This window comes from Miniopterus natalensis, chromosome 14 (genome assembly GCF_054644295.1).
Source record: "Miniopterus natalensis isolate mMinNat1 chromosome 14, mMinNat1.hap1, whole genome shotgun sequence".
Lineage (NCBI taxonomy): Eukaryota > Metazoa > Chordata > Mammalia > Chiroptera > Miniopteridae > Miniopterus > Miniopterus natalensis.
In genome coordinates this window covers 44,287,785-44,312,917 of record NC_142094.1, presented here as the reverse complement: position 1 = coordinate 44,312,917, position 25,133 = coordinate 44,287,785, and the positions used below count along the sequence as shown (strand labels likewise).

General features: G+C 43.7%; 1 protein-coding gene and 2 pseudogenes across 2 annotated transcripts in view; 2 read left to right on the top strand and 1 right to left on the bottom strand.

Moving 5' to 3' along the window:
* Positions 1–11,582, bottom strand: part of CNNM2 (cyclin and CBS domain divalent metal cation transport mediator 2) — a 90,536-nt gene extending 78,954 nt beyond the window's left edge. Inside the window, exon 1 of one of the 2 annotated variants that reach the window (XM_016220008.2) lies at positions 9,858–11,582. In XM_016220008.2, coding sequence (XP_016075494.1) covers positions 9,858–11,478 — 1,621 coding nt within the window. In that variant the 5' untranslated portion in view covers positions 11,479–11,582. The remainder of the gene's footprint in view (positions 1–9,857) is intronic. The other variant, XM_016220009.2, reaches the window with a different exon arrangement.
* Positions 4,488–5,408, top strand: LOC107542507 (ATP synthase F(1) complex subunit gamma, mitochondrial pseudogene; annotated as a pseudogene).
* Positions 11,583–16,675: 5,093 nt separating the features above from the next.
* Positions 16,676–17,084, top strand: LOC148091567 (ubiquinol-cytochrome c reductase complex assembly factor 2 pseudogene; annotated as a pseudogene).
* Positions 17,085–25,133: the final 8,049 nt, after the last annotated feature.

The window sequence follows — 25,133 nt, the reverse complement described above, 5'->3', positions numbered from 1 at the left end:
ACTGCTTTAAATATCAAGGAACTGAGTAAATAAATTCAGTTGACTAATACGAGTGGGGTGATTTAAGGGCAATATTGTTTGTAATTAAAGCAAACATCAATTTATCTCCCTAAAATCGTTCGTTTTCTTGGGAAGTTAGATAAAGGAGTAGATGCAAAATCCAGTGTCATCATTTGACGTCCTTTAAAAACAGACTCTAGGAAAGATGCCTAAATGATAGCTAACTTATCCTTTAAATAAATATAGTTTCTGTATACATTCAGGGGAAAAAAGAAAATCACATCTTTTTATCTGAGATAAATAACATATAGTTTGATAGGAATATGATCAAAACAAACAAATACCTGATCCGCATCAAAGTTAGATGTTGTTTCTAATTTTATTCTAGCAAAATGTATCAGAGTCCGGAAACTACTGAGCTTCAAGAATGGGTGATTCCAGAACATTCTTTTATCTCCTTTTAATAATAACCACTGATGATTTAGTGACAGTTTCTATAGACAAAAGGAAGCATCAGTTTCTAGAAACTCAATGTTCCCAAATAAGAGGTGTCTTGAGATTACTGCTTTATGCTGAAAGCACAAATCTAGTTGAAACTCAACTATTTACCAATCTTTTATTTAATAAGGGCAATCAAGTAAGTATCAAACAGCTTCATTCCAGACAGTCCAGATACAAATCTAAACAAACTGTATTTTATCACCTAATAGCATGTTTTGAAAATAAATGCAACTCAAAAATCTAAATTCCTGTTTTTCACATACAAAATTACTTTTACTAAGCTGATGTACACACACATGTGCATACACACACGTTTTATGGGATTTAAAATGCTACTTGTTGCCCTAGCCGGTTTGGCTCAGTGGTTAGAGTGTTGGCCCACAGACCGAAGGGTCTCGGGTTCGATTCCGGTCAAGGGCAGGTATCTCGGTTGAAGGCTTGGCGGGCGTGGGAGGCAACCAATCCACGTGTCTCTTTCATATCGATGTTTCTCACTCTCCTCCCCCCTTCCACTCTCTCTGAAAAGCAGTGGAAAAAATATCCTCAGGTGAGAATTTAAAAAAGAAGCTTTCTATTTTACCCTAAACACTAAGGATTCTTTCTGATGAGGGTAATAAAATGACAAATGACAGCATGGCTGCATTACGACAAGTATTCCATGTTTCCTAAGAAAAAAGGATGAATTTCACCTAAATATACTAAGAGTTTCACTGAAATGCCTAAACCAGTGGCTCAGGTTACAAAATTTACTCTTCTAATAATACTTTACTTCCAAAAAAAAACCCCACAACTCAAAGCAATATAGAAAAACATACTTCCTCCCCTAAAACTCACCAAGAGGTGGTCATTATTAGTTAACATTTTGGTAAATATTCTTCTAGTTTTTGCAGGTAAATGTATGCATGCAGGAACAAGGAAATAAAAATTTTAAAGAAAAATCCCTAAGCAGATGGCCCACACAGTATTATTATAATAATATTTTACCTAATTGACTTGTTTCCAGCAGAATCTCACCCCCCTACCCCAGCCAATCCCATGCCCCTAAAGTATAAGCACTGAAGCAAGAAAAATCTCTATCTCTGTTCAGTAATCAACTCTATAAAGAGCAAACAAATTCCCTGCCACACCTTAAATCAAGGAGGTACACTAGTAACTAAAGGACACAAATCCTGAAGGAGATGAGAAAGCATGTTGTCTTGTTCTAGCTGTTTTTAACAATACCTCTGAAGACCTGCTCAAAGATTTCCATCTCTTGCATGATTCTTAGGACTCCGTAAGCCCCAAATGCTATTCTGCAGAGGCTCCAAGTTGAGTCAGCACATTTTATGATTGCAGATGGGTAAAAGGAAAAACTGAGGCTTTGCCCAATCCTATAAAGATCAGATGATGCCCTCAGTTTGTCTTTGCTAGCCTGGGAAAACATTATCCCTCTCAGATTACCAGCCCTGCACAACCCCTGCATGTCGTGCACATGCACACACACACACACACGTTTCATTTTCTCTCTTTTGGTTACCTGGTACCCAAAAACCTCAAGGAGTATACTGATGAAATGCACAATGACTGAAAGTCAACGGTTTTTTTCTAGTCTCTGTAAAAATGAACCCTTGGTAAAATGGCCTGGAAAAGAAAGGCACTACAAAACCATTTAGACATTAAACAAAAGCAGTATTTTCTGTGCTCATCTCCTAGTCCAAATCCTACATGTGATTCAAAGTCACTTTAAATATTAGATAGAAACTGATTATTGCCCGGCCGGTGTGTCTCAGTGGTTGTGTTGACCCATGAACCAGGAGGTCAAGGTTCGATTCCTGGTCAGAGCACATGCCTGGGTTGCGGGCTCCATCCCCAGTCAGGGGCGTGCAGGAGGCAGCTGATCATTGACAACTCTCTCATCATTGATGTTTCAACTCTCTCCCTCTCCCTTCCTCTCTCTGAAATCAATAAAGATAAATTAAAAAATAATAAAAATAAAAATAATGGTTAATTGAGCACTAAGTGCCAGGTACTATTAGAAGCATTTTTACATCCATTATCACATTAATTCAAACTACATATCTATGTTAGAAAATATCCCATTTTACAATGGGAAAAAACTGAGGCTTACAGAGAGTAAGTCACTTATCCAAAGTAGATCCAAGAAAGGCACATTTTTCTTAATCTTTGCATTAGCAGGTGGTATCCTCCCCACAGGACATGAATTGGAAAAGAGAAACATTCCCACCTAGGTCTGAGAGCAAGGGGGATGTAAAATATGAAGAAATGAGGATCTTGCCATCATTACAGCAGTATTTATGATCAACGGCAGCCCTAATATAAAACAGGAGGGGGATTAGCTGCCCCATTATCTCCAGCAACCAACCCCTAAGCCAGGCTAATAAACTGCCATCTACAGAGGGCTTGTTATTAGTCCCTTAGCTCTGCCTTCCAAAGCCTCCCACCCCTATAATCCCTCTAAACAGACATTTGGGAGTTGCCAGTGTGTGTGATGACGAAAAAGAATGCTTGCTTCTATTGTCTCTCCTTTTTTGTGTTGGAAGAATCGGGGGTTCATCCTTGTTAGCGTATTGTGAGAAAGAGATGAAAAGACAATACTAAATTAAATTGTATTCAATCCTAGTCATCCATTTCCATGTATTTAGTTTAACAAACATTCCAAGCAAACCTTACAGAAGTTGAAGTTTACTACCAATAAAATACATGCACTTAGAGGAAAGCGTCCTTCAGAAACATTCTACTTTATACAAAACTAAAGTAAACATCTAATGAGAGTCCAGGTTTGTTCTTAAAAGTTTAAGTAGTTCAAGAACAAATAGAGTCATAAAATATTATGTTGGTTCAGTATATCTTTTGGGCTTTCCTGGTTAATGATATTTTAAATTGTGTTTAGATTTGCTAATACTAATTAAAACTAACCGGTCCCTCAAAGTAGTTTGGAATGTTTCAGAATTTAAATAATTCTAGGGCCCTTTGTGAGAGGGGGCAGGTGGTGTGTAATCCCCATAAAACCAAGAGAAAATGCAGAACAAGGTATTTTCCTGTTTCGTCCAGATCACACTAAGTCAGAGCCGGTGCTTAACTGTGGTATCCCCAGACCTAGAAGGCTATGGTCAGGCTTCTGTGATCCTATTAACACAAATAACCTCCAAAAATCAGACATGACTCTTTGGAAGAAAATAGGCTACATTATAAAAAGCCTGGGAAAAAAGGGCACATAGATGCATGAATGGGACACATGCTTCATTCAAGTACTTTGATGAGTATTTCAACGGAAATCTTACAGATTTGTATGTGAACAAAAATTATAAAAGCCAAAGAAGTTGCACCTCATAGTCCCAAATCCAATCTTCATTACTCTCATAGAAGAAACAACCAAAATAAAACATGATTCAGGGATATCCAAAACAAGTTAACTCCAAAGAAATATCTAACATTTAACTACCGGAGGCTTCAAGATATCTAGATATTTCCTAAAATACCCTCCTAGTCTGATCTCAGCAGAGTTAACGAGTTCACACACTCAGACTTACCATCTTTGTAACAAAATGTCTGTCAAAGATGCTTGAATCCAGGGTATCAAAAATACTGACATCAAAATCACAAGAAAATCAATGCAAACCTGAATACTGCTTTTTCAATGGCGCAATCATTTCAGTGATGCAGGTACCTTCAACTTGGGGCCAGGAGGCCTGCTTGATGGAGTGGAAAGAACTCCAGTCTAGTCAGTTCAGGGACATGGGTTCCAGTCCTGTTAATGCTACCTGCTCTCCTTCTCAGGGTTTACTTTCCTTACTTAAGAGGTTGACTAGACCAATGTTTCCCAAACTCACCTAATCATAAGAGCTACTTCAGGGGAGCTGTTAACTATCTGGATTCCAAGCCCCTTTCCCCAGAGATTCTGGAATGTTCAGGAGGTTCCTGAGTGAGGCTGAGGACCTTATATTTAGTAAGTGACCCAAGTGAGGGGCCAGTACCACCATGTTTTCTCCGTGGGTGTCCTTGAGGCCTCTGGCTGGGCTGTGCAGCTGCAATGGATCCAAGTTCGAGATATGGCAACTTTGAAAGAAATTACCAGGTGACTAAAGTCAATCAAAAACATCCAGAAAATTACCAAGTCTATAAAAATGGTAGCAGCAGCAAAATATGCCCGAGCTGAGGGGAAGCTGAAAGTGGCCCACGTGTACGGAACAGGATCTTTGGCTCTGTATGAAAACGGTGACGTTACGGTGCCTGAAGACAAGAAACGCCTCCTTACTGGTGTGTCCTCCGACAGAGGACTTTGCCATGCTGTCCATTCCTCGGTTGCTAAACAGATGAAAAGTGAGATGGCTACACTCACAGCAGCCAGGAAAGAAGGGAAGATTGTTGGAATTGGCGATAAAATTAGGGGTATACTTACTAGGACTCATTCTGACCAGTCTGTGGTGACATTCAAAGAAGTGGGGGGAAAACTCCCTACTTTTGGAGATGCATCAGGCATTGCCCTGGAATTACTAAATTCTGGATATGAATTTGATGAAGGATCTATCATCTTTAATTGATTCAGGCTGTCATCTCCTACAAGACAGAAGAAAAGCCCGTGTTTTCCCTTAATGCCACTCACTGCAAGTGCTGAGAGCAGGAGTGCCTAGGATCACATTGATGCTGACGGGCTGCAGAATTACCAGGAACACAACCTGGCCAACATCATCTACTGTTCTGTGAAGGAATCCACTACAAGTGAGCAAAGTGCCAGGATGACAGCCATGGACAATGAGAGCAAGAATGCGTCTGACATGATCAGCAAATTGCCTTTGACTTTCAACCCCACCCGCCAAGCTGTCATCACAAAGGAGTTGACTGAAACAGCTCCACTGCTGCAGCTCTGGATTAAAGAAAATCAAGTTTCATCTTCACACAAGAGGTAAAGGAGGAAAATTCAGCCACCTGATTTTGTTTTTAGCTTACTGCTGTCCTGGTCAGAAAAAATCACTGGTCCATTGTTTAAATTACAAAGGACAGCAAGATATTTGTCAATTATCTTACAATAAACAACTTACAGTAAGAAAAAAAAGTGATCCAAGTAATTCTTATCATCTGGTAAATTTTGCAAACACTGGACTAGGTGATCCTCGAACTGCCTGTACTTCCAGCTCTGATTCTATACTATCTGGATATTTCATAAGGATGTTCTAAAAACATGCACAATTATAATAGTTAACATGTGTTATTGGACAAATTAATAAACATGTGGGATCACTGAAACAAATACGCCCACCCCCAACCCCCAACCCCCAATCCCATTCATACTTTCAAACACCAATAAAAACATCCTCCTAGATACTAGGCAAGTGGAATACTTTATTTGGTGAAAAAAGTTTTAAATATTAAACTCTCAGCACATTAATATGGAAAGACTTGTGTTTAGGAAGAGAGAATTATATACCTAATACTTTAAGTGAAACTATACATCGCTTTCTTCCCTTGAAGAACAACATTATCTGGTGAAAAAGCTAGAAAACAGCCTGGCTAGGTGCCTAGCAGCTATAAAACAGCATGCTCTGTAATACTGGCATGCAACTGTTACAAAGCTAAAAGCAAACAATAAAAAGCCAAAAAACAATAACTGGTTACTGATGCTTATAATTCACCCATGGAGACAGCTAGGTAGCAAAGAGTCCCCAGTCTTTTGTTAGGAAGGTTTAATCAGGTACATGAAAGCCTCTAGAATGCTTTCTGCACACAAAGGTAGCAACCTTTAATTTAGCTTTTCCTTCCACTACACTATTTTGCTATAGACCATTCTCTAAAATTCTCATAATCTTCTAGTGGGATTTACTTGGATTCTCTTATTTTGATTTATAAGAAGCAAAAAGAAAAAAAGAGGAAAAGAGAAAGCCTGATTGCATGGAGAGCAGAGGGCCAAAGTTGCAAAGGATGCTCATGAGTGACCAATTATCATATAGGTGGCTACAAAAAAATGTAAATAAAATTAAGATTAAAATACAAAATTGAGTTTGAGTCCCTCTTGGCACACAAACAGATAGGAAAGAAAAGTAAAACATTTTAGCTCTTAGGAAAACAGCCCACTAAAGCAGCACATGCTAGTTTAGTATAAAACATGTTCAAAATGAATCTTGATGCTTGACGTGGAAATACTAATTAGTTAGATTTAGGATAGCACAGGCCAAAAAGCGATTTGCTTTAATGGCAAAAGTGGGGACACCAACTGTTATGTACAACATCACAGAAGCATTGAGTTTAAAGCCAGATATATGTTTAAATACATTTCTGGGTCTGTTGCCCAACAAGCTCTGAGGCAATGTTTTCACCAAATCTCACACTCAATGAAAATAGAAATGTAAAAGCAGGATCCAGGGGGCCAGCATAACAGTGTGGTTAAGAGCACACGGTTGGCTGTCACACAGACCTGAGTTAAAATCCCAAGTCAACAAATTACTGTGTGACCTTGAACAAGTCATTTAACCTAAGGCCTCGATTTCCTCATTTAAGATATGGAGAAAATGCTTCACTCGGCTATTATGAAATTTAAAAACAAGGCGATTTCATGTAAAGCACTCAGCACTGTACCTGGCACAGAGTAAATAAGCAATAATAATAAGCTAACTGCAAAATTAGCATGATTACTGTCTTCCAACCTCAAGTAAAGCTAGGAGTTTCCTGGTAGCCAGACAAAAGTTCTAATCATTAGAAAAAAGACAATCACATATACTCACATAAAGGTAGCTTTTCATTTCTTTACACATTACAGGAAATTTCCCCCTCCTTAGTAAAGAATAACTCAGACTAACGACGTACAACTACATACAGGAAAGGCTTCAATGAAGACATTCTTAATTAGGAAGGGTAATTATCAATGAGATCTGGCTTCATGATCTAACCAGTTTTGGGGGGCTAACAGTGGGTACTGTTAGTAGAAAGAAGGAACGGGAAGAATAAAAAGCCTTCGAACCAACCCACACACCATTGTTCAATACAGAAAAACAACAGTTGATTATCTGCATTTTCATAACTGAGTTAGAAAACGAAGAAGAAAGAAATCAGTTGAAATATTTTAACTCATACACAGTTGTTAATAAGGTCAGAGGGACAAAATCATTAAAAAAAGATCCAAAAAAGAACGACAAAAAATCAATTATTCCCAGAGTTTAAATAACACCCACCCACTCTATCCTTTTAAGATCATGACCCGAATTTCCCATCTGCACTTTGTCCACTCTTCCAAATATGCCACTAGCTTGAAGGTACCTATAACTTGTACTGTCTCCTTGACCAAGTACATTACTCTGGTTAAGGACAAAATTAAAATCTGTGTATTATTATTTTTCTAGAATTCAAGAGAAAATATTCCTACTTGAACCACTTAAGTGATATAGTTCAAAAATACTGTGCGAGGTAATTTGGGGGGGGGGGAGCAGTTCCTCATGAAAATAAATCAGTCATAGAAAAACTGTTCAAGGACAACCAAAAACAAATGTCAAAAAAATGCAAATTTTGAAACTTTGAGTTAGAAGCAGGATTAATGAGTTGTGAGGTACAGAACTAAACTCCCACAGAAAAAAGATACATAAGTGAATTAAAGGCTTCTGCAGGGAGTACAGACTATCAATCCATCAGATGTGCAAACATTCTGAATAAAAAAACAGAGAATAAATGATCTGTATTGATATTGGGAAATTAAGCAACAGAAAAAAAAGAAAGTATTTCATAGGCATTTTCAAGCATTTAAAGATATCTTTCTGTATTACAGATATTACTGAAAGAAGGAACTGGTTAGATGGTCTAATTAACAACTCGGCAGTGAAAGAATAATGGCATGGCCAAAAGAAGCTGTCACCTAGAGATAATGGACATTTTCTTTTTACTGTTTAAGAACCCAGAAGAATCTCCTTCTGCTTTTAAATGCAAATTACCGATCTCAGAAGCACATTCTGCTCTATTCCTTTATCTGAAAATTACTGCAATGTGGTCCCTGTTCCAGACAGGACCCCATTCAGGCAGGGAAATGGAATTAGGACAACCACACACTCTATAAATACGTTGAGATCATCACATACAGTGAGCTGTCACTCTTATGCATGGTCTTTTTCAGTGGAGAGACCACTATCTGTGATCAAAATTCTATTTGAAGAAGGAAAACTTAGTTTTGAGGACTATCAGGTATTTAAAGTGTATACAGATATTTTAATATGTGCATATGCACTAGCATGATAGCAATTTAAAAACTCAACCTCCCTTGGTTTTCAAATAACAGCACAAGATATTTACTGGAAACTTTTTGAAGGCAGAATTTCAGCAATAATAGTATGACCTGCTATTTAGTTGTACATTACATGGTAAAACAAACAAACAAAAATACCACGATGCAAGAAAGGTGAGCACCTCAGACTCTGCACTTCTCTTCCCTGTTAAAATTCCCCGGAACAGTGGATGCTGACTTGGAGATATACTGCAATTTAATGTACCGGGTGGTCAAGGTTATAAAGAACACTTTTACACCAGAAAAACTCAAGGAATAAATAAACCATAATAGAGGGATTCATCCCACTGTTAAAGATTCAGATTTTCTGCCAAAACCACGCTTGGTTTGGGAAATTTTATTTGTTATCAGGTAAACATAAACAAATAGTGAAGAACGCTAGACAAGTTATAGCCTCATAAAAGGTTAACTTACCTCTAGTCTTTCCAAGTTATACATTAATAAAGAACTTCAGTGTTTTAAAACCCGTCTTTTCTAGCTAAGGCAAGTCACACTCAAAGGAGGGAATTTTTTTGGTGATACTTGGTTTATCCCATCCTCTATCATCAAAGGCAGACCTCAATCTTCCCCCACAGGTCAGCGGACAACCAGGAACAAAAGCTATTGGAAAATGCACCTCCAATCTCTGAAACGTCAGTGAATGTTTGAGGAGGAGGAAAAGGGCTGTATTGGGTTTAGAAAAGCTATTGAAATGATTTCCAAATGCCTGCGATTAGTACATGTCAACCAAATGGCATAGCATGGCATTAGCCGCCCCCTCCTTTCATCTATCCACTCAGAACCCGGGCAATGAATGCAGCAGAGCACTCAAGACCAGGGCGGCGAAGAGTAGCATGCACAGAAAATAGGAAGCCTACGTTTTCGATATGGGAAAAAGCAAGTGATGGCAGCCTTGTGCTTTTAAAGAACCTAGAAGCGTTTACTAGTTGAACCCATCCCCCAAAGCCACGCCACCCTTTCAACTTTGCAATTAAAAGAGAGGAGAAATTCCGGTCAACTCGCCTTGGGGGGTTGGTCTGAGGGTTGAGGACTCAAGCAGGGAGGAGTATGGAGAGAGAAAAAGAGCAAGCCAATGAAAGATACCAAAATTTCCCACCTTTCTTAAATTCTTCCAGCATAGCGTCCAACTTGGTGTCATTGAAAACAAAGTGCAAGGGGTGGTTATAAAATTTAGTGATGGTTTTCAGGGGAGTACAGTCATCTGGATCCACGAAGGCCAAGTCTTTGACAAAGAGGAGGTCCACGATGTTGGAGCGCTCTCCCTCGAACACTGGAATGCGAGTGTAGCCGCTCTCCATGATCTCCGACATGGTGTTGAAGTCCAGAATGGCTTCACCAGTGATCATGAAGCAGTCCCGGAGGGGAGTCATCACGTCCTCCACCGTCTTGGTGCGGAGCTCCAGCGCCCCTTGGATAATGTTCAGCTCCTCCTTAACGAGATCGTTGTAGGGGTCCGTGACCCGGAGCATCTCCAGCAGTTTTTCCCGATTATAGACTGTGCCTATCTCCTGGCCCAGGACGCAGTCCAGCAGCTTGCTGACTGGGTAAGAAGCGGGGAAGGTCATCATCATGAAAAACTTGGTGAGGAAGATGGTGTTGGCTCCTACAGCCAGGCCGTGCCGGGAGCAGATGGCCTGGGGCACGATCTCCCCGAAGATGACGATGCCGATGGTGGAGACCACCACGGCCACCAGGCCTGAGCCGGCGATGTCGTCGAGCAGGATGGTGAGCGTGGTGTTGACCAGCACGTTGCCCAGCAGCAGCGAACACAGCAGGTAGTTGCCCTGCCTGCGCACGGGCTCGATGCGCTTGGCGTAATTCTTCTCCTTCTCGGTGCCGCAGTTCTGCACGATGCGCAGCTCCATCGGGTCCAGGGCCATGAGCCCCAGGTTGAGGCCGCTAAACATGCCCGACAGGCACAGGAGCAGCGAAATAAAGATCACCTGCAGCCAAAAGGGCAGCAAGAACTTCTTCTCTTCGCCCACAATCATTTTGGTGTCCTCGCCGTCGTGGTAAATCCAGGTGGTCTCAGCCCACGGGGGCGGCGGGAGCCCGGCCACACCGGAGCCGCTCTTGCCCCCGACCGTGCCACCCGCGGACCCCGGGCCGCCGGCGCCCAGGGCTGGCGTGGACAGCGATGTGCACAGGTAATAGGACTTGCTCTTCTCCATCTTGCGCAGCGGTTTTATCTCGATCTCTATGATGCCCGATGTGCGGCGGTTAAGAATGATATGGGGCAAGATGATGATATCTGATGTGCGGATGCCGCAGCGCTGGGGGCCGCTGTCCGGCTCTGGCGGCGAGGGGCCCCCCAGCCCGCGCTCGCCAGGGCTGTGGCGCCGCCGCTCGTGCTCCGTGAAGGCGATGCGGGACCATGTCTCGTTGTTGATGTTCTGCCCGTACACCCGCAGCTTGACCCGAGTCCGCTCGCTCACCCGCAGCGCCCCCCCTTCCATAAACGACACGTCGTTCGTGTCCTCCAGCCGTAACCCGATGATCACTGTCTCCTCGTTCTCGCCCGCCGCGGCGCAGCCTCCCGCGCCGCAGCAGCAGCTCAGCAGTAGCAGCGGCAGCAGCCGTTCCACCGCCGCCTGCAGTACCCCCCGGCCGCGGGCGCTGAGGCTGCGGCGCGCCGCCATCTTCCAAGTGGGCAGTGCGGCGGATGCCTGCCCGCCCGCCATCTTTACTTCGGGTTCACAAGAGCCACAGCCAATCATAGGGTGGCTGCTCCAGCTGCGGCTTCATCCTTCCCACCCGGCGGCGCGAGTGCAGGCACCGGCCCCTGAACGAAATTGCAACGGAGCGTCTGCACCCCTGCTCAGCAGTCCGCCTCCCCGACTGACACTGACTGGGCCCGGGCCAGCTGAGGAACCTGGAGGCTCGCGGGTAGGAGGAGGGGGAGGAGAAAGCGCCGGCCGCTACCACGAGAGGCAAGCCGACCAGCCAGTCACGAGCGGGCGCCCGCCCTCCCAGCCAGGGGGCTGGAATGGGGGCGTGGTCGCGAGCGGGGCCGCGGACCAATGGCAAGGTAAGTGGGTGGGGAGATGAGGGCCACGATCCTCCTCTGCACGCCAAGTTTCCTACTGAAAGGCGCGTGACTCTTGTGTATGTGCGAGGGGAGGAGGTGTGGCCAGCCGGGGCCCGAGAGCCAGTCACAGAGGAGAACTGTGTGAAAGGGGCGGGGCCTCCAGTCCGGCTGCCAATGAAAGATGCGGTCCGCGGGTTCGCGGTTCCCTGAGGAGCCTTGGTAGTAGTAGAACCAGGTACTTGGTACGGCCCGGTTGGACTAGTGTCTTGGGGCACGAGGCGGCCGGTTTCCGCTGCACCGCGTAGAGAGCATCCCAGCGCTCGGTGCCGGTGAAGAGAGGGCTGCGCCTTCCTGCCCCAGGAGCCCACTAGGCACGGCTTAATGTGCACATTAGCCTGAAATGAAGCCGGGGACCGGCCGCGCCCCCCTCCTCTCGGCGTGAGCGCCGCTCCGGGACTGGCGGCCGGGTGGCCCTAGCACCGCACCGACCCGCTGTCCTGGAGCCTCTCGCTTCTCCAAAGGACGCGCGCACTCTGCAGCTCGCGGTCCGGTGCCGCCACCTGCCGGCCGCCTGAGCGCTCTGCAGAGCTTCCCGTGTGTACTCCGTTTAACCCCCAAAGGGTGTGCTGGAAGTGGGGTTAGAGTTGAGCAGTTTCCCCATCTTCCAGAACATAAGCATCTACTCATATTCTTGCTTAAAGTATATATTCCATGGACCCCATTTCCTGCTTACTGAAAGGGTAGGACCCAGGAGTCTGTATTTCTAACAGGCACCAGGCAAGTTTGGGAAATGGCAGGGGGCAGGTATTGTAAGCAGACATGAAAGCTCATTTTTTTCTTTTCTAATGTTTGGGGGGGGCGGTTAATCCTCACCTGAGGATATTTTTTCCATTGCTTTTCAGAGAGAGTGGAAAGGGGAGAGAGAGAGAGAAACATCGATGTGTTTCACATTGATCTGTTGCCTCCCGCAAGGCCCTTGGCCCGAATCAAACCCGGGACCCTTCAGTCCAGAGGCCAACGCTCTAACCACTGAGCAAAACCGGCTAGGGTTTCTTAATGTTGTTGGTGTTTTTTTAATTGATTTTAGTGAGAGAGCAAGGAAGAGAGGGAGAGAGAGAAATCAATGTGTGAGAAAAACATCCATGAATTGCCTCCTGCACGCACCCCAACTTGGGACCAAATGTGCAATGTGGGCATGTGCCCTGACGGGAATCAAGACTGGGACCTCTCGGTACAAGGGAGGATGCTCAACCCACTAAGCCACACCTGCCGGGGCTGAAGGCTCATTCTTTTTTTTTCAAATATCTTTATTGATTTCAGAGAGAGGAAGAGAGAGAGAAAGAAATATCAATGATGAGAGAGTCACTGATCGGCTGCAGCCCGCAACCCGGGCATGTGCCCTGACCGGGAATCGAACCGCGGTCTCCTGGATCCTAGGTCTATGCTCAACCGCTGAGCCACGCCCGGCCGGGCTGAAGGCTCATTCTTGATCACACGGATCAAAACCTACTAGGTTTAGCCATTGGTCAGGAGAAAAAAATCCTGAAGACCTAGCTTCCTAGGATTCCCAAGCCCACTGCATCTGGAAGAGATACTGTAGCAGAGTAACTGACAAATCTTTTTCTTGCAACTTTAACATCTGAAAAATAATTGCTTTGGGTTTTGGGGGATTTTTTTGTATTCTGCAAGTATATTTTCTTCCCTTTTCGTAAACCAGTCAAACGTTCCTGATTAATTTCTGGAAGGGATGGTTGCAGTGGCCTTCTAGCTGGTCTCTTCTACACCTACCCCTTCCCTTCTCAACCCAGCAGCCAGTAGTCTTGTTAAATCAGTTGCTGTTTGCTCCCTTGTTTGAAATTCTCCTCTGGACTTCCCATCTTATCACAGTAAAAGCCACAGTACCTACATTATCCAACAAGGCTCTGAAGGATCTGCTGCCTCCTTTCACTTCTCTGACCTCATCGCCTGCTGCTCCAGCAAGATCCTCCTAGCTGTTTCTCGCTCTCTCCAGGATGCTCCCCTGGGAGCCTGTGGACTTGCTATTGTTTCCTGTGCCTGGGACTCTCTTCCCCCAGATGTCAGCACAGCCCCTCAGTTCACCTCCTTCAAGACTACTCAAAGGCCACCTTTTTTTTTTTTTTTTGGATATATTTTTTTAATTGATTTTTAGGGAGGGGGGAGAGAGGGACAGAGAGAAAGAGAGAGAGAAACATCAATGTGAAAGAGGAACATCTACTGGTTGCCTCCCATACATGCCCCTACCAAGGATCCAACCCAAAACCTGGGTATGTGCCCTGACTGGGAATCAAACCCATGACTCTTCAGTGCATGGGAAGATATTCCAACCAACTGAGTCACACCAGCCAGGGCCTAGGGGCACCTTTTTTTAACTTGTAAACAAACACTCCCTGTACTCCATCTCTGCTTTATTTTCCTTAATTTAGTTTAGTTTGTAGGATGTTAAAGAAATGAAGGAATTTTCATTCTGATTTTTTTCAAGTAATGTCTCAATTCTAGCTTCCAGGCCTTCAGTTTCTGGTACTGTTTCCCCACCCCCAATTTTCATACTACTCTATTGAAAAATAAGTTCAGATGGGAAAAAATGGGTTTATGGACTTGACATGTATTTATAAAAATAGCATTATTGAAGGTTAGAAGAAAAAAAGTAGAGCTTTTTTAGGAATATCTGACAAAGGTTAAGGATAGATGTGGTCCTTCTAAGTCAGCTGATTGAAAATGAAACTGTTTTAATTTCATAAAAAGTGTGAGTACAAGTGTGTTTGAGGGAGCTGAGAAGGGAGATGATTAAAAGCTCTCCAATGCCAAATGTACACTTTTGGAATAAGAGTGTGGGAAATGGGGTAGGGGAGAGTTTGCCAAACCTAAAGACATTTCCTGTGCATTTCAGAGAACCCTAGAATGGCCAGGGGTGTGTGGCTTTCAGCAACTTAGAAGCAAGTTAGAAATTCACAGCAAAAATGTCAGAAAGGACATTTTATAATATAAAATAAAACAAGCTCAAACTCATACAAGGGATTGCTGAGTGATGTTTATGCTGGGTGGAAGGGGTCATATTTGACATGTACACCCAAGTAAGTTTTTCTTAGCAATATGGATCTTCCTTCAAGTTTGGAGGCTTTTTAGCTAAAGAAGTTACCCTCTCTTTAGTGAGGGGCTGCTGGTGCAGGCTTACTGTGACTTCCAGGGGCTTCCAATCTGTCCATTTGGATGAATGGAGGACAAGGGCAAGATAGCATCTAGGGATCACTTTTTAAATCTGCAAGAAAAAAATATATAACAAAAACCTGAACTCTGAACATATTTCACCTCCGAAAGATCTACAAAAGGCCCAAGATTGCTAAATGGTTGCTGCGATGTCTAATCCTAGGTAAGTTCTGACTTTGACCTTACGGAAGTCATGTAGGTAAAACCAGAACCTCCTAGCAAACACCTTCCCTAACGTTCTCTCGAATTCTCTCTTCCCTAACCCTCTCTTGCCAGAATCCTTCCCCGGATACTAAACGGAAGAGTGTCTGATGGATTTCCCCATCTGCAAGGATAAGCTCCCATGCCCGCAGTTCAGGGCCCTGGGAAGGCACTGCCCATCCAGACCTAAAAGTCTTTTAGAGTTTAATTTTAAAGACAAGTAAAACACCAATGGCTATCTACGCATTTTGTTTCTCAACATAAAGCTCTTAATTTTATAAAGAAGCTTCCCCACCCCCACCCGGAAAATCAGCTAGTTGTGGAAAAGTATTCAAAGTAATTGCTCCAACAGTGGCACTGTAATTGTACCAAAGCGCAAGGTCTTCTGAGAAAAACAGAAACTGGGCAAATGCTGGAGTTACCCAAGCTTTCCCTGGACTCAAATCCGTTCCCCCAAAGCAACCGTGACAAAAATAAAATAAAAACAGCAATGCCATTTACATTCTCTAGAAGACTTTTCAGGCTTGTTTTTGGCTTTCCTATTTCCCTCCTTTTCTGGATATTTTCTAGAAATAGTCACTGGGATAGGAAGAGAAAGAAAAACGTGGCTTTTTGACAGAATTATGAGAAAAGCTCCCTCTCCTAAGAAGGGCCCAAGCTCCTCAAGAACCCTGAGTCTGGATGTCAGGTGAGTGTGAGGGAGCCACCCTGCCACTGGTGGGCTGCCTCTTACCACTTGCTGCTCTGCCACCTCCTCCCACGCTCCCAGGGCACTGGATAGCTCCCCATGCCCCCAATGCCCTTCTCCCAGGGAGCCCGGCCCTCCTGAGCCTCCCACGGGGCAGCCCCAATGAGGTCTCCTGTACCCTGCGCTGTGCGCTGTCACCCACTTCCTTCCTCACTGTCCCCTTGACGTTCTGGGATACTCAGAGGAAAAACTCCTGCTGCTCCAAGTGCACTGTGTGCCCTCCTCTAGTACACCTATCTTCCTGACTGCAATGCCCTGCAACTGCGGGATTTTCTAGAATCGTTTAGGATGTGCTTTCTGTCTGCAGTTCGATCCCAGTTCCCACCTCCAGCTCAGCCTTGGACAAAGGTATTAGAAAGGTCCTGAGCTCCATTATCCTCATTATGATTAAAGCACTGGACGTGACTTTAGGGAAACATTTCACTCACCTAGTGAACCCATGTGAATATTACCCATTCAAAATCTAAATTTAAAAACCACATATGGGGCCCTGGCCGGTGTGGCTCAGTTGGTTGCGTGTCATCCCAGGCACCAAGAGGTGGCCAGTTCAATTCCCGGTCAGGGCACACGCCGGGGCTGCAGGCTCCATCCTCGGTAGGGTGCTGGAGGCAGCATATCAGTTTCTCCGTCTCCCTCTCCCTCCCTCTCTCTCTAAACATCAATGAAAACGTTTTGTAAAAACACACATTGGGGGGGGCAAGCGGGGCCTGAAATGGTGGCCAGCCATTACTGGCGTTTTCTCAAGCTCTGTGAGGAATGGCGGGGGGACGAGACCAAACAGGGCCGGGCCTTGGGCGCCTCCTGCGGCCGCGGGTGGCACAGGCGTTTCCGGAAGGAGAGGACACCCAGGTGGCAGAGCCCGAGGCCTGCGATCAGATGTGCGGGAGCTTAGCACGACTCCATTCAAACTATTCCAAACACAGGTACCCTCCTCGCCCCAGAGATGCGAGCTTCAGTGGCCTGTCCCTGGAAGGATACAAGCTGCTCCTCTCCACAGACGCCCTGGGACAGCTCAAGGCTATGAATAAAGGCGTGTGGAAGAAACTGCAGGAGAAGCTCACCGCCAAGGAGGCCTGACAAGCAGGGCCTGGGCTCAGTCCTTACCTTGCCCGCGAACCTAAGTGTGGAGTCTGTATGTTGCTGTCATAAATAAAGCTGCCCTGATTCCCTGCTCCTTGGGATCTCAAAAAAAAAACAAAAACAAAAAACACATATTGGGAGCAAAGAAGAGGTTGGAGATAAGGGAGACTCTGACAGGAGGATGGTAACTAGAAATGGGACCACCGGGGAAAGAACAGATATGAATGGCCAATTCTGAGCCCTCCCATACGACTCACACTTGCATGGGTCTGATACCAGAGTTTAAAACTATGATTAGGGCTCAAGTCATAAAATGCAAGTCTCCCCATACCAGCTGACTTCATGCCCATGGTCTTTTTTTACATCCCCTGAAGCTGGAGCAAAAATTCTACTCCAGTAAGTCAAACTCCCCATGTATAGACAAACAGTATGTCAGACCTCAATGGGAAAAAGTTCTGTCTTTAGTTCCTCTGAGATACCTGTTTGTTTTCTTTTAAACATCACTAAACTGGCCCTAGCTAGTTTGGCTCAGTGGTTAAAGCATCAGCCCAAGGACTGAAGGGTCTCAGGCTCCATTCCAGCCAAGGGCACGTACCTCAGTTGCAGCCTGGCCCTGGTCTGGGCGCATGCGGGAGGCAACCGATCAATGTCTGTCTCCCTCTTTCTCTCTCTCTCTCTCTCTCTCTCTCTCTTTTTCTCTCCTTCTCTCCCCCCCCCCATGCGAGAGACAACCAATCGATGTGTCTCTCTCCCATTGGTGTTTCCCTCCCTCCCTCGCTCTCTCTCCCTTCCACTCTCTCTGAAAAGCAATGGAAAAAACATCCTCAGGTGAGGATTTAAAAATATAAATAAATACAAATAAACATCACTAAACTGAATATTTAACTTATTTCTCCCCATTTTTTAATACACATCTCAATTCTCTGCTTTCTCTTTAAATTTTAAATAAAGTTTGTATCTTATTTCTCACCCTATTTCTTTTTTCTCCTTTATTCATTCAATCATTCAACTAATATATAATATAACATATATTATATATCAACTAATGTATTTTATATATAGTGTATCTAATAAGTTTCAAGCATTGAACTAGGCATTGTAGAGCTGTAGCTTTGAATCAGAGGTTACCCCCAAAACTTACCAGTAAGAGAGTTAGGAAACATACTAAATAATTACATAATACAGGATAGAACATCAGATGTCTTAAAAAGAAGTACAAATAAAGTGGAGGAATTGAAAGTTTTATGGCCTTTGAGTTGGTCCTTGACAAATATGCAGATGGAAGAGCTATTCCAAAACAGTTGCCTCAATCTGCTTGAGCTGCCATAACAAAATATCATAGGATGAGCGGCTTAAACAACAGAAATTTACTTCTTCACAGGTCTGAAGGCCAGAAGTCCCAGATCAAGGTCCTTCAGGGTCAGTTTCTGATGAGAGCTCTCTTCCTGGCTTGCAGACATGGCCTTTCCTCTGAATGAATGTGTGGAGAGTACAGGCCCTCTGGTGTCTCTTCTAATAAGGACACTAATCCTATTGGATCAGGGCCCCACCAGTATGACCTCATTTAACCTTAATTACTTCCTTAGAGGCCCTATCCCCAAATACAATCACACTGGGGGTTAGGGCTTCAACATATGAATGGGGGGGTACAGATATTCAGGGCATGACAAAGGGATTGAGAGAGAGGAAAGAGGAAAAGGCATTCTGATGGGAAGAAAAGTATGAGGTGAGGTTGAAAAGTGAGTAGCACTTTTGGAGCAGCATGTGGTTGAATTTGGTTCTGTATATTCCTTGAAGAGGAACAGTACGAATAATGTTGGAAGGTTGGTTGGGGTTGGTTTGTGGTGGGTTAAAAGCCAAGTTTAGGAGTTTAGATCTCATTCTATAGCTACTAAGGAGCTGTAAAAGTTCTAAGTAGGAAAGCTCCATTATAGGAAGACTAACTGACACACTAGTGCACTGATGCTGGGGCCCTGCCATTTAGGGATTTAGGAAACTCCTGTCACTCCAGATAGAAAACCACCTTCACGCCCAGCTGGTGTGGCTCAGCGGTTGAGCACTGACTTATGATCCAGAAGATCGAGGTTCAATTCCCTGTCAGGGCACATGCCAGGGTTTCGGGCTCCATCCCCAGTCGGGGGTGTGCAGGAGGCAGCCGATCAATGTCTCTCTCATCATTGAGGTTTCTATCTCTCTCTCTCCCTCTCCCTTCCTCTCTCTGAAATCAATAAAGACTTTTTTTTTTTTTTTAAAAAAAGGAAAACCACCTTCATGGTTTACAAAGCACTTTCTCATATATTACCTTAGACTGACCTTCACAATTAGGACTAAAGTACACACCATTTCTCAAGACACATGTAGGACAAAGAAACAGATAAATATCTCCTGCCACAGGAGCCCAGAAAACAAAAAGGGGACACCCCCCCTCTGCCCAGGAAGTCCACACTGAATCACAGCTACTAACACTATGGTCTGTACAGTAACCATGAATCTTAGAACGAACATAAGGTTTCTCAGGAATGACCTAGAATCATAATCATAAGTCAGACTTCCTGATATATATTTTTAAACTTAAAAAAATTTTTGAGATACAATAAACATACATAAAAATGCATAAAACATGTGTATAATAATTAACTCACCATATAATTTATCATCTAAAACAGAGCCCATTTGAGAGTGAAAAAAGGGCACTATTAATAATTAACCTAGTTCACTGCTTAAACTGGGACAGTCCCAGGCACAGATTAGGTCTGCTTTATAATAGTTTTCAATGGCAGAAGAACCACCCCCTAGTCGAGCAAAGCCCTATACATATATCCTTTCAGATCACACCCCTCTCCTCCTTAGATGTAAACACTATCCTTACTGTTATAACAATCATTCCCCTTTTTATTTCTGTATTTTTTAAATTTAGGAATCCCCTGCAGAAGAGCAAGGACAAACCCTATAATACAATGGGCAAGGAGTCAAAAGACCTAGTTCTAGTCTTTGTTCTAACACTCAGACTGTCCTCCCATCGTGCAAGTCACTCAAATGTCCTCAGCCTTGGTTTTCTCTCCTGTAAAGTTAGAAAAAACATCCTTGTGAGGGAGGTGTGAGGAAATTGTTTTCAGTAAAGAAACAACTTGGGATATTTGGCTTGGTTCATATGCACAATAAACCTTCCTCGTGACCAGGAGAAATCACCATTTTTAAAGGACTGCATCAGTTTCATGGGCTTCTGTTACATTATTTAAAAGCATAAGTAAATATACCTCCTTTGCTATATTTCCCTAGTTAGATCCAGTTGAAAGGAATAATAAGATTAATAAGAAAAAGAAAATGAGGAACAGTTAATAAAAGATTAACTATGAAGCTGAGAAACCGCACAAGTCCTCCTGCCCTTGCTGTGCAAACCTTTCCTCTTTAGCAATTTGACCTTTTGAGGATTTGCTTTCCAGAGGATGCTCATTTAATATTCACAAAGAAAGTTCTGTGGTGGAAGCTTGTTAAGTCTGGGAACAGAGGAAAAACTGTCCAGGCCACCTCACCTGATACAATTAGGCTCTGAGTTAATGTCAAATTACCATAAGCAGCTCCAGCATCTTTGGATCCCTCCTGCGAGCCTTCCCTGAAAATCTCCACGTGCCCTTCTTGGCTCCTGCTTGTAATGAATTAAATATATGTCAGAATCATAGATTAAGCCATCGACCTGCCATCATTTGAACTATAATGGAAAAAATTTCACTTGTAACTTTGATGAAACTGTGCTAATTCTAGTCCTAAAACCGGGCCACAAACTCAAAAGGTGAGAAAAGTTGACTGGGTAGGGATGGTGACGAACTGTCTAAAGGGACTGCCCTGCTCGACGGGGAAGCCTGTACTCACTCTGGCCGAGGCAGCACCGGCAGAAATGCAGGGTCAATGATGCCAGCATTTCCAGTTTCTCAAGAGAAGCCAGCAATTCATAGGCCATGTAAAACCTTCTGATACATAAATGTGAGCAATTCATTGAAACAATTTTTAAAACTCTGTGGCTGCTCCAGGATCTAGACCCTTAAATCTGTTTCTAAGCCAGGAAGGGAACTTAGAGTACACTGAGCTCAACATCCTCGTTTTACAGACAGGGAACATGAACCCTAAAGCAAGCTAAGGATTTTCCTATGGACGCGTAACCAGTTCAGCAGCAGAGCCAGGTCTAGAAAGAATAACTGCTTTCTGTCTCCTGCACCCATTTTCACTCCATGAATGAAAAGGTTAATGGCTGTAGGCCTAATTTTAAAAGTTAGTAGGCCCAAGTCTGGCTTACAGTGCACCCAGACGTTACTGATTTACCATTCCACCTTTTTTTTTTTTTAATCTTCACCCAAGGATATTTTTCCATTGCTTTTCAGAGATAGTGGAAGGCGGGAGAGAGAGAGAAACATCAATGTGAGAGAGACACAGCGATCGATTTCCTTGCGCATGTGCCCTGACCGGGGCCGGGGATGGAGCCTGCCACCAAGGTACGTGCCCTTGGCCAGAGTCAAACCCAGGACGCTTCAGTCCACAGGCCGACGTTCTAACCACTGAACCAAACCAGCTAGGGCCATTCTACTTTTTTTTTTTTTTTAATATGTCTTTATTGATTTCAGAGAGAGGAAGGGAGGGAGGGAGAGAGAGAGACATCAATGAGAGAGTCACTGATCGACTGCCTCCTGCACGCCCCCTACTGGAGATGGAGCTCACAGTCCAGGCATGTGCCCTGACCGGGAGTCAAACCAAGATCTCTTGGATCATAGGTCGATGCTCAACCAGGGAGCCATGGCAGCCAGACCCATTCTACCTTTTTATTCCCTGGCTTCTGGACAATGTAGATGAGGCAGTGGAGAAGCCTTAGGGCAGAACATTTTTTGTTCCAAATTGATTTTCCCCTCACCTGGAGCATAGCGCTGCCCAGTGGCTCTGCTACATGAAAGGAAGGGCTAAGTGTGTTACCGTTGGGAAGGGGATTGGTACGGTAATAGTCAGTCCAAGACAAGCAAGGCTCACTCAGCAGGAGAAGATTAAGCACAAAACTTACATTCACACAACACTCCCATTAACCTCAGTGGGAGCTGTGCTTACAGGAATTGCAGGACCCGCAGCTGAATAGAGACTAGAATGAAGCGGTGAAGCTCTCAAGTCATAGGTTGCTATTAGGATTTTTAATTCCAGCTTCCTATTTGCATAAGACTTCATTTTTATAATCTAGTGCGATCTCCCTCTACAGACTCTTAGGGCAGGGTCTACAAAAGAACCCTTGTTTAGACCCAAATTGAACTGTGGTGTGTGGTTGAAGAAACTTGGCAAATCACAGGAGTTAGGACAGATGCCAACAAAGTTTAGAAAATATGCTTAGCTATTTTTGTCCCGTTGCTCCACAAGGTTCATAATATTCCATTGTTAGTGATCCTTGCCTAGGACAGTGCCTGATACACTCAAGTAGGTATTTAATTAATATTCAGCGAGAAAAATGAAATAATGGATGGATAAGTTCACAATCCTTGTCAGATGAATTTAGTCGACCTCCCAACCTAATAAGGCAGAATTACTATTTTGGCCGCTTCCTTGGAGCCATTCAAGGAAAAGCCAAGAATCGACCCAAGGAGCAGGTTCTGCCACTGTCTTGGCATAGAGCCATGCCCTTTTAAGTCATGCATGGCTGGAGGTGCTGGAGGTGGGGGTCCTGCTCAGGCTCCTGCTGGGCCTATTCCAGTGCGTAGACTGAAAAGCCTCTGCAGGCTCCTATGATTTTTAAATAAATCTTCCCTCTGTGATAATGAAGCACTGAAAATACTATACTGGATACAATAATCAATTAAGAGAAAATCTGCTTTTTTTTTTTTAATATATTTTTATTGATTTCAGAGAGAGGAAGGGAAAGAGAGAGAGAGGAAGGGAAAGAGAGAGAGGGGGAGAGAAACATCGACGATGAGAGAGTCATTGATCGGCCGCCTCCTGCACGCCGCCCACTGGGGATCGAGCCCGCAACCCGGGCATGTGCCCTGACCGGGAATTGAACCGCAGTCTCCTGGATCCTAGGTCGGTGCTCAATCCCTGAGCCAAGCCGGCCAGGCATACTCTTTAAACTCTTTAAGTCCAGTATCTTTTGGAAAGGGCTTGTAGCTAGGAAGGAATTAGGTCCCTGTTTCTGGGGCTCTAATGTTAGTAAATATGTCAAAATGTATAAAAGGATTGAAAAAGGTTAAGAAGTGTGTAAGATAGGTGGTGGGTAAATGGGTAGTCATTACAATTTTTTTAAAATCCTCACCCAAGGACATGCTTAGAGAGGAAAGGAGAGAGAAAGAGAGAGAAACGTCAATCAGCTTCCAAATGTGCCCCGACCGGGGATCAAACCCACAACCTAGGCATGTACCCTGACTGGGAATCGAACCGGTGCTCTTTCAATGCACAGGACAACCCTCCAACTCAGCAACTCTGGTCGGGCTCGCTACAATTCTTTAAACTTTTCTGTGTATTTGAAAACTGTCCAAATAAAATGTTGCGGGGAAAGTTGCCTGTTGTCCAAAGAGCTACAGGCAACTTCCTAAACCATGTTCTGGCAGCAAAAGATATCACATGTTGGTAGCAACCGTCTAGATCTAAAATAACAATAACCTAAACCACGTGCAGCCAGAGGAAAGGGGCGGGACGAAGGAGGTCCTAATATGTGGTGAAGGGAGAAGATGTGACTTTGGGTGGTGGGCACACAGTGCGACATACAGGTCCCGTACCACAGAAACCTGTGTGTTCACATTAACCATTGTCACCCCAACAAGTTTAGTCTAAAAACTTCAAGAAATAAATAAATAAACCATGTGGCATACACTGTTTCAGAGAACTTCATACAAATGAGGAAATAAAGGCATAGAGATGTGAAATAATTTTCTCAAGGCCAAAATGTTAAGTGGCAGAGTTAAAAGGAAAAAAAACCTTTAGAGTTGGCTTGGACTTTTGCTCTTAATCACTATTCCAGACTGCCTCTCATTTTTGAAGGAGAAGTATCCTATCTTATAAGGGTTGTACATTCTTAGTTGTCTCTTCATCTATTTAAATATTCAAAAACTAGTCTATTTTTCTGGGCAAAACACGTCTATTAAATTTTATATCGTCTAATACATATCTTTTCTAGATTGTAAGTCAAATACAATTCTTAAAATGCATATATTTGTTGGAAAATAATGCATAAAATGTTATTCTTAGGAAAAAGACTGTGAATATCTATATTCCAGCCTAATTTTATCATTCAACATCTTATGGGGGGAACTGAGAGTTCAGAATGACAAGTGAAAGGCTAATGCCTCCTTCCTCTAAATTTGGGACAGTCTAATAAGCCAAATGACCAGAACATTCTTTTCATCACTTGCCCTCTGGCAGGACCACCCTGTGCTCATGGATAGTGAAGTATGCTAAATCCTAGATGTACCATTCTAACTAACGCTGTCACCAGAGTGGGTGTGACGGGGTAAATACTGAACTCTAACACCAAGAATGTACTGTTTAGACTCCAGGTCACAGAGACAAATAGGGCTTGAAAGATATCACCCAGTACTTCCTTGGTCAGTAGCAGTAAGTCAGAGTCTATAGCCGAACAACAGAGTAATCAGAGAATTTCTCCATTTTTAACAGCTGTACTAAAAGAGGAGTCTGTCCCTGTAGAATCCATTCCAAAGTTTTACAAAGTCTAAAAATTCTCATACCCCTAATAAAAAAATCTCTTCGGCCATGCCATCTCCCCCTTGTGTTTGTGCACTGAGCTCAGAGCAACTGGTTGAAACTTTCATATTAAAACTCTTCTTTGCTTAAAGCTGTTATTAAAAAATGGACTATCAGCTCCTGATGACAAGGATCGTGGTTTAAATGAACCTTGTCATCTTTCTGTGTCCTCTGACAAAGTCTTCAAGTTCAACTGGACTTCAGTTTATTTAATCATTCTTGAACTTTCCTTAATGTTCTTGATTTCTAATAATGTGATCAGCCTTGAAAATATTCTTCGATCTTCTTCTTTAGCTATGGAAACTAGAACTAAATCTAATACTTTCCTAAGGTGCCTTATAAAGGGAAAGAAACCCTACCTACCTCCTACC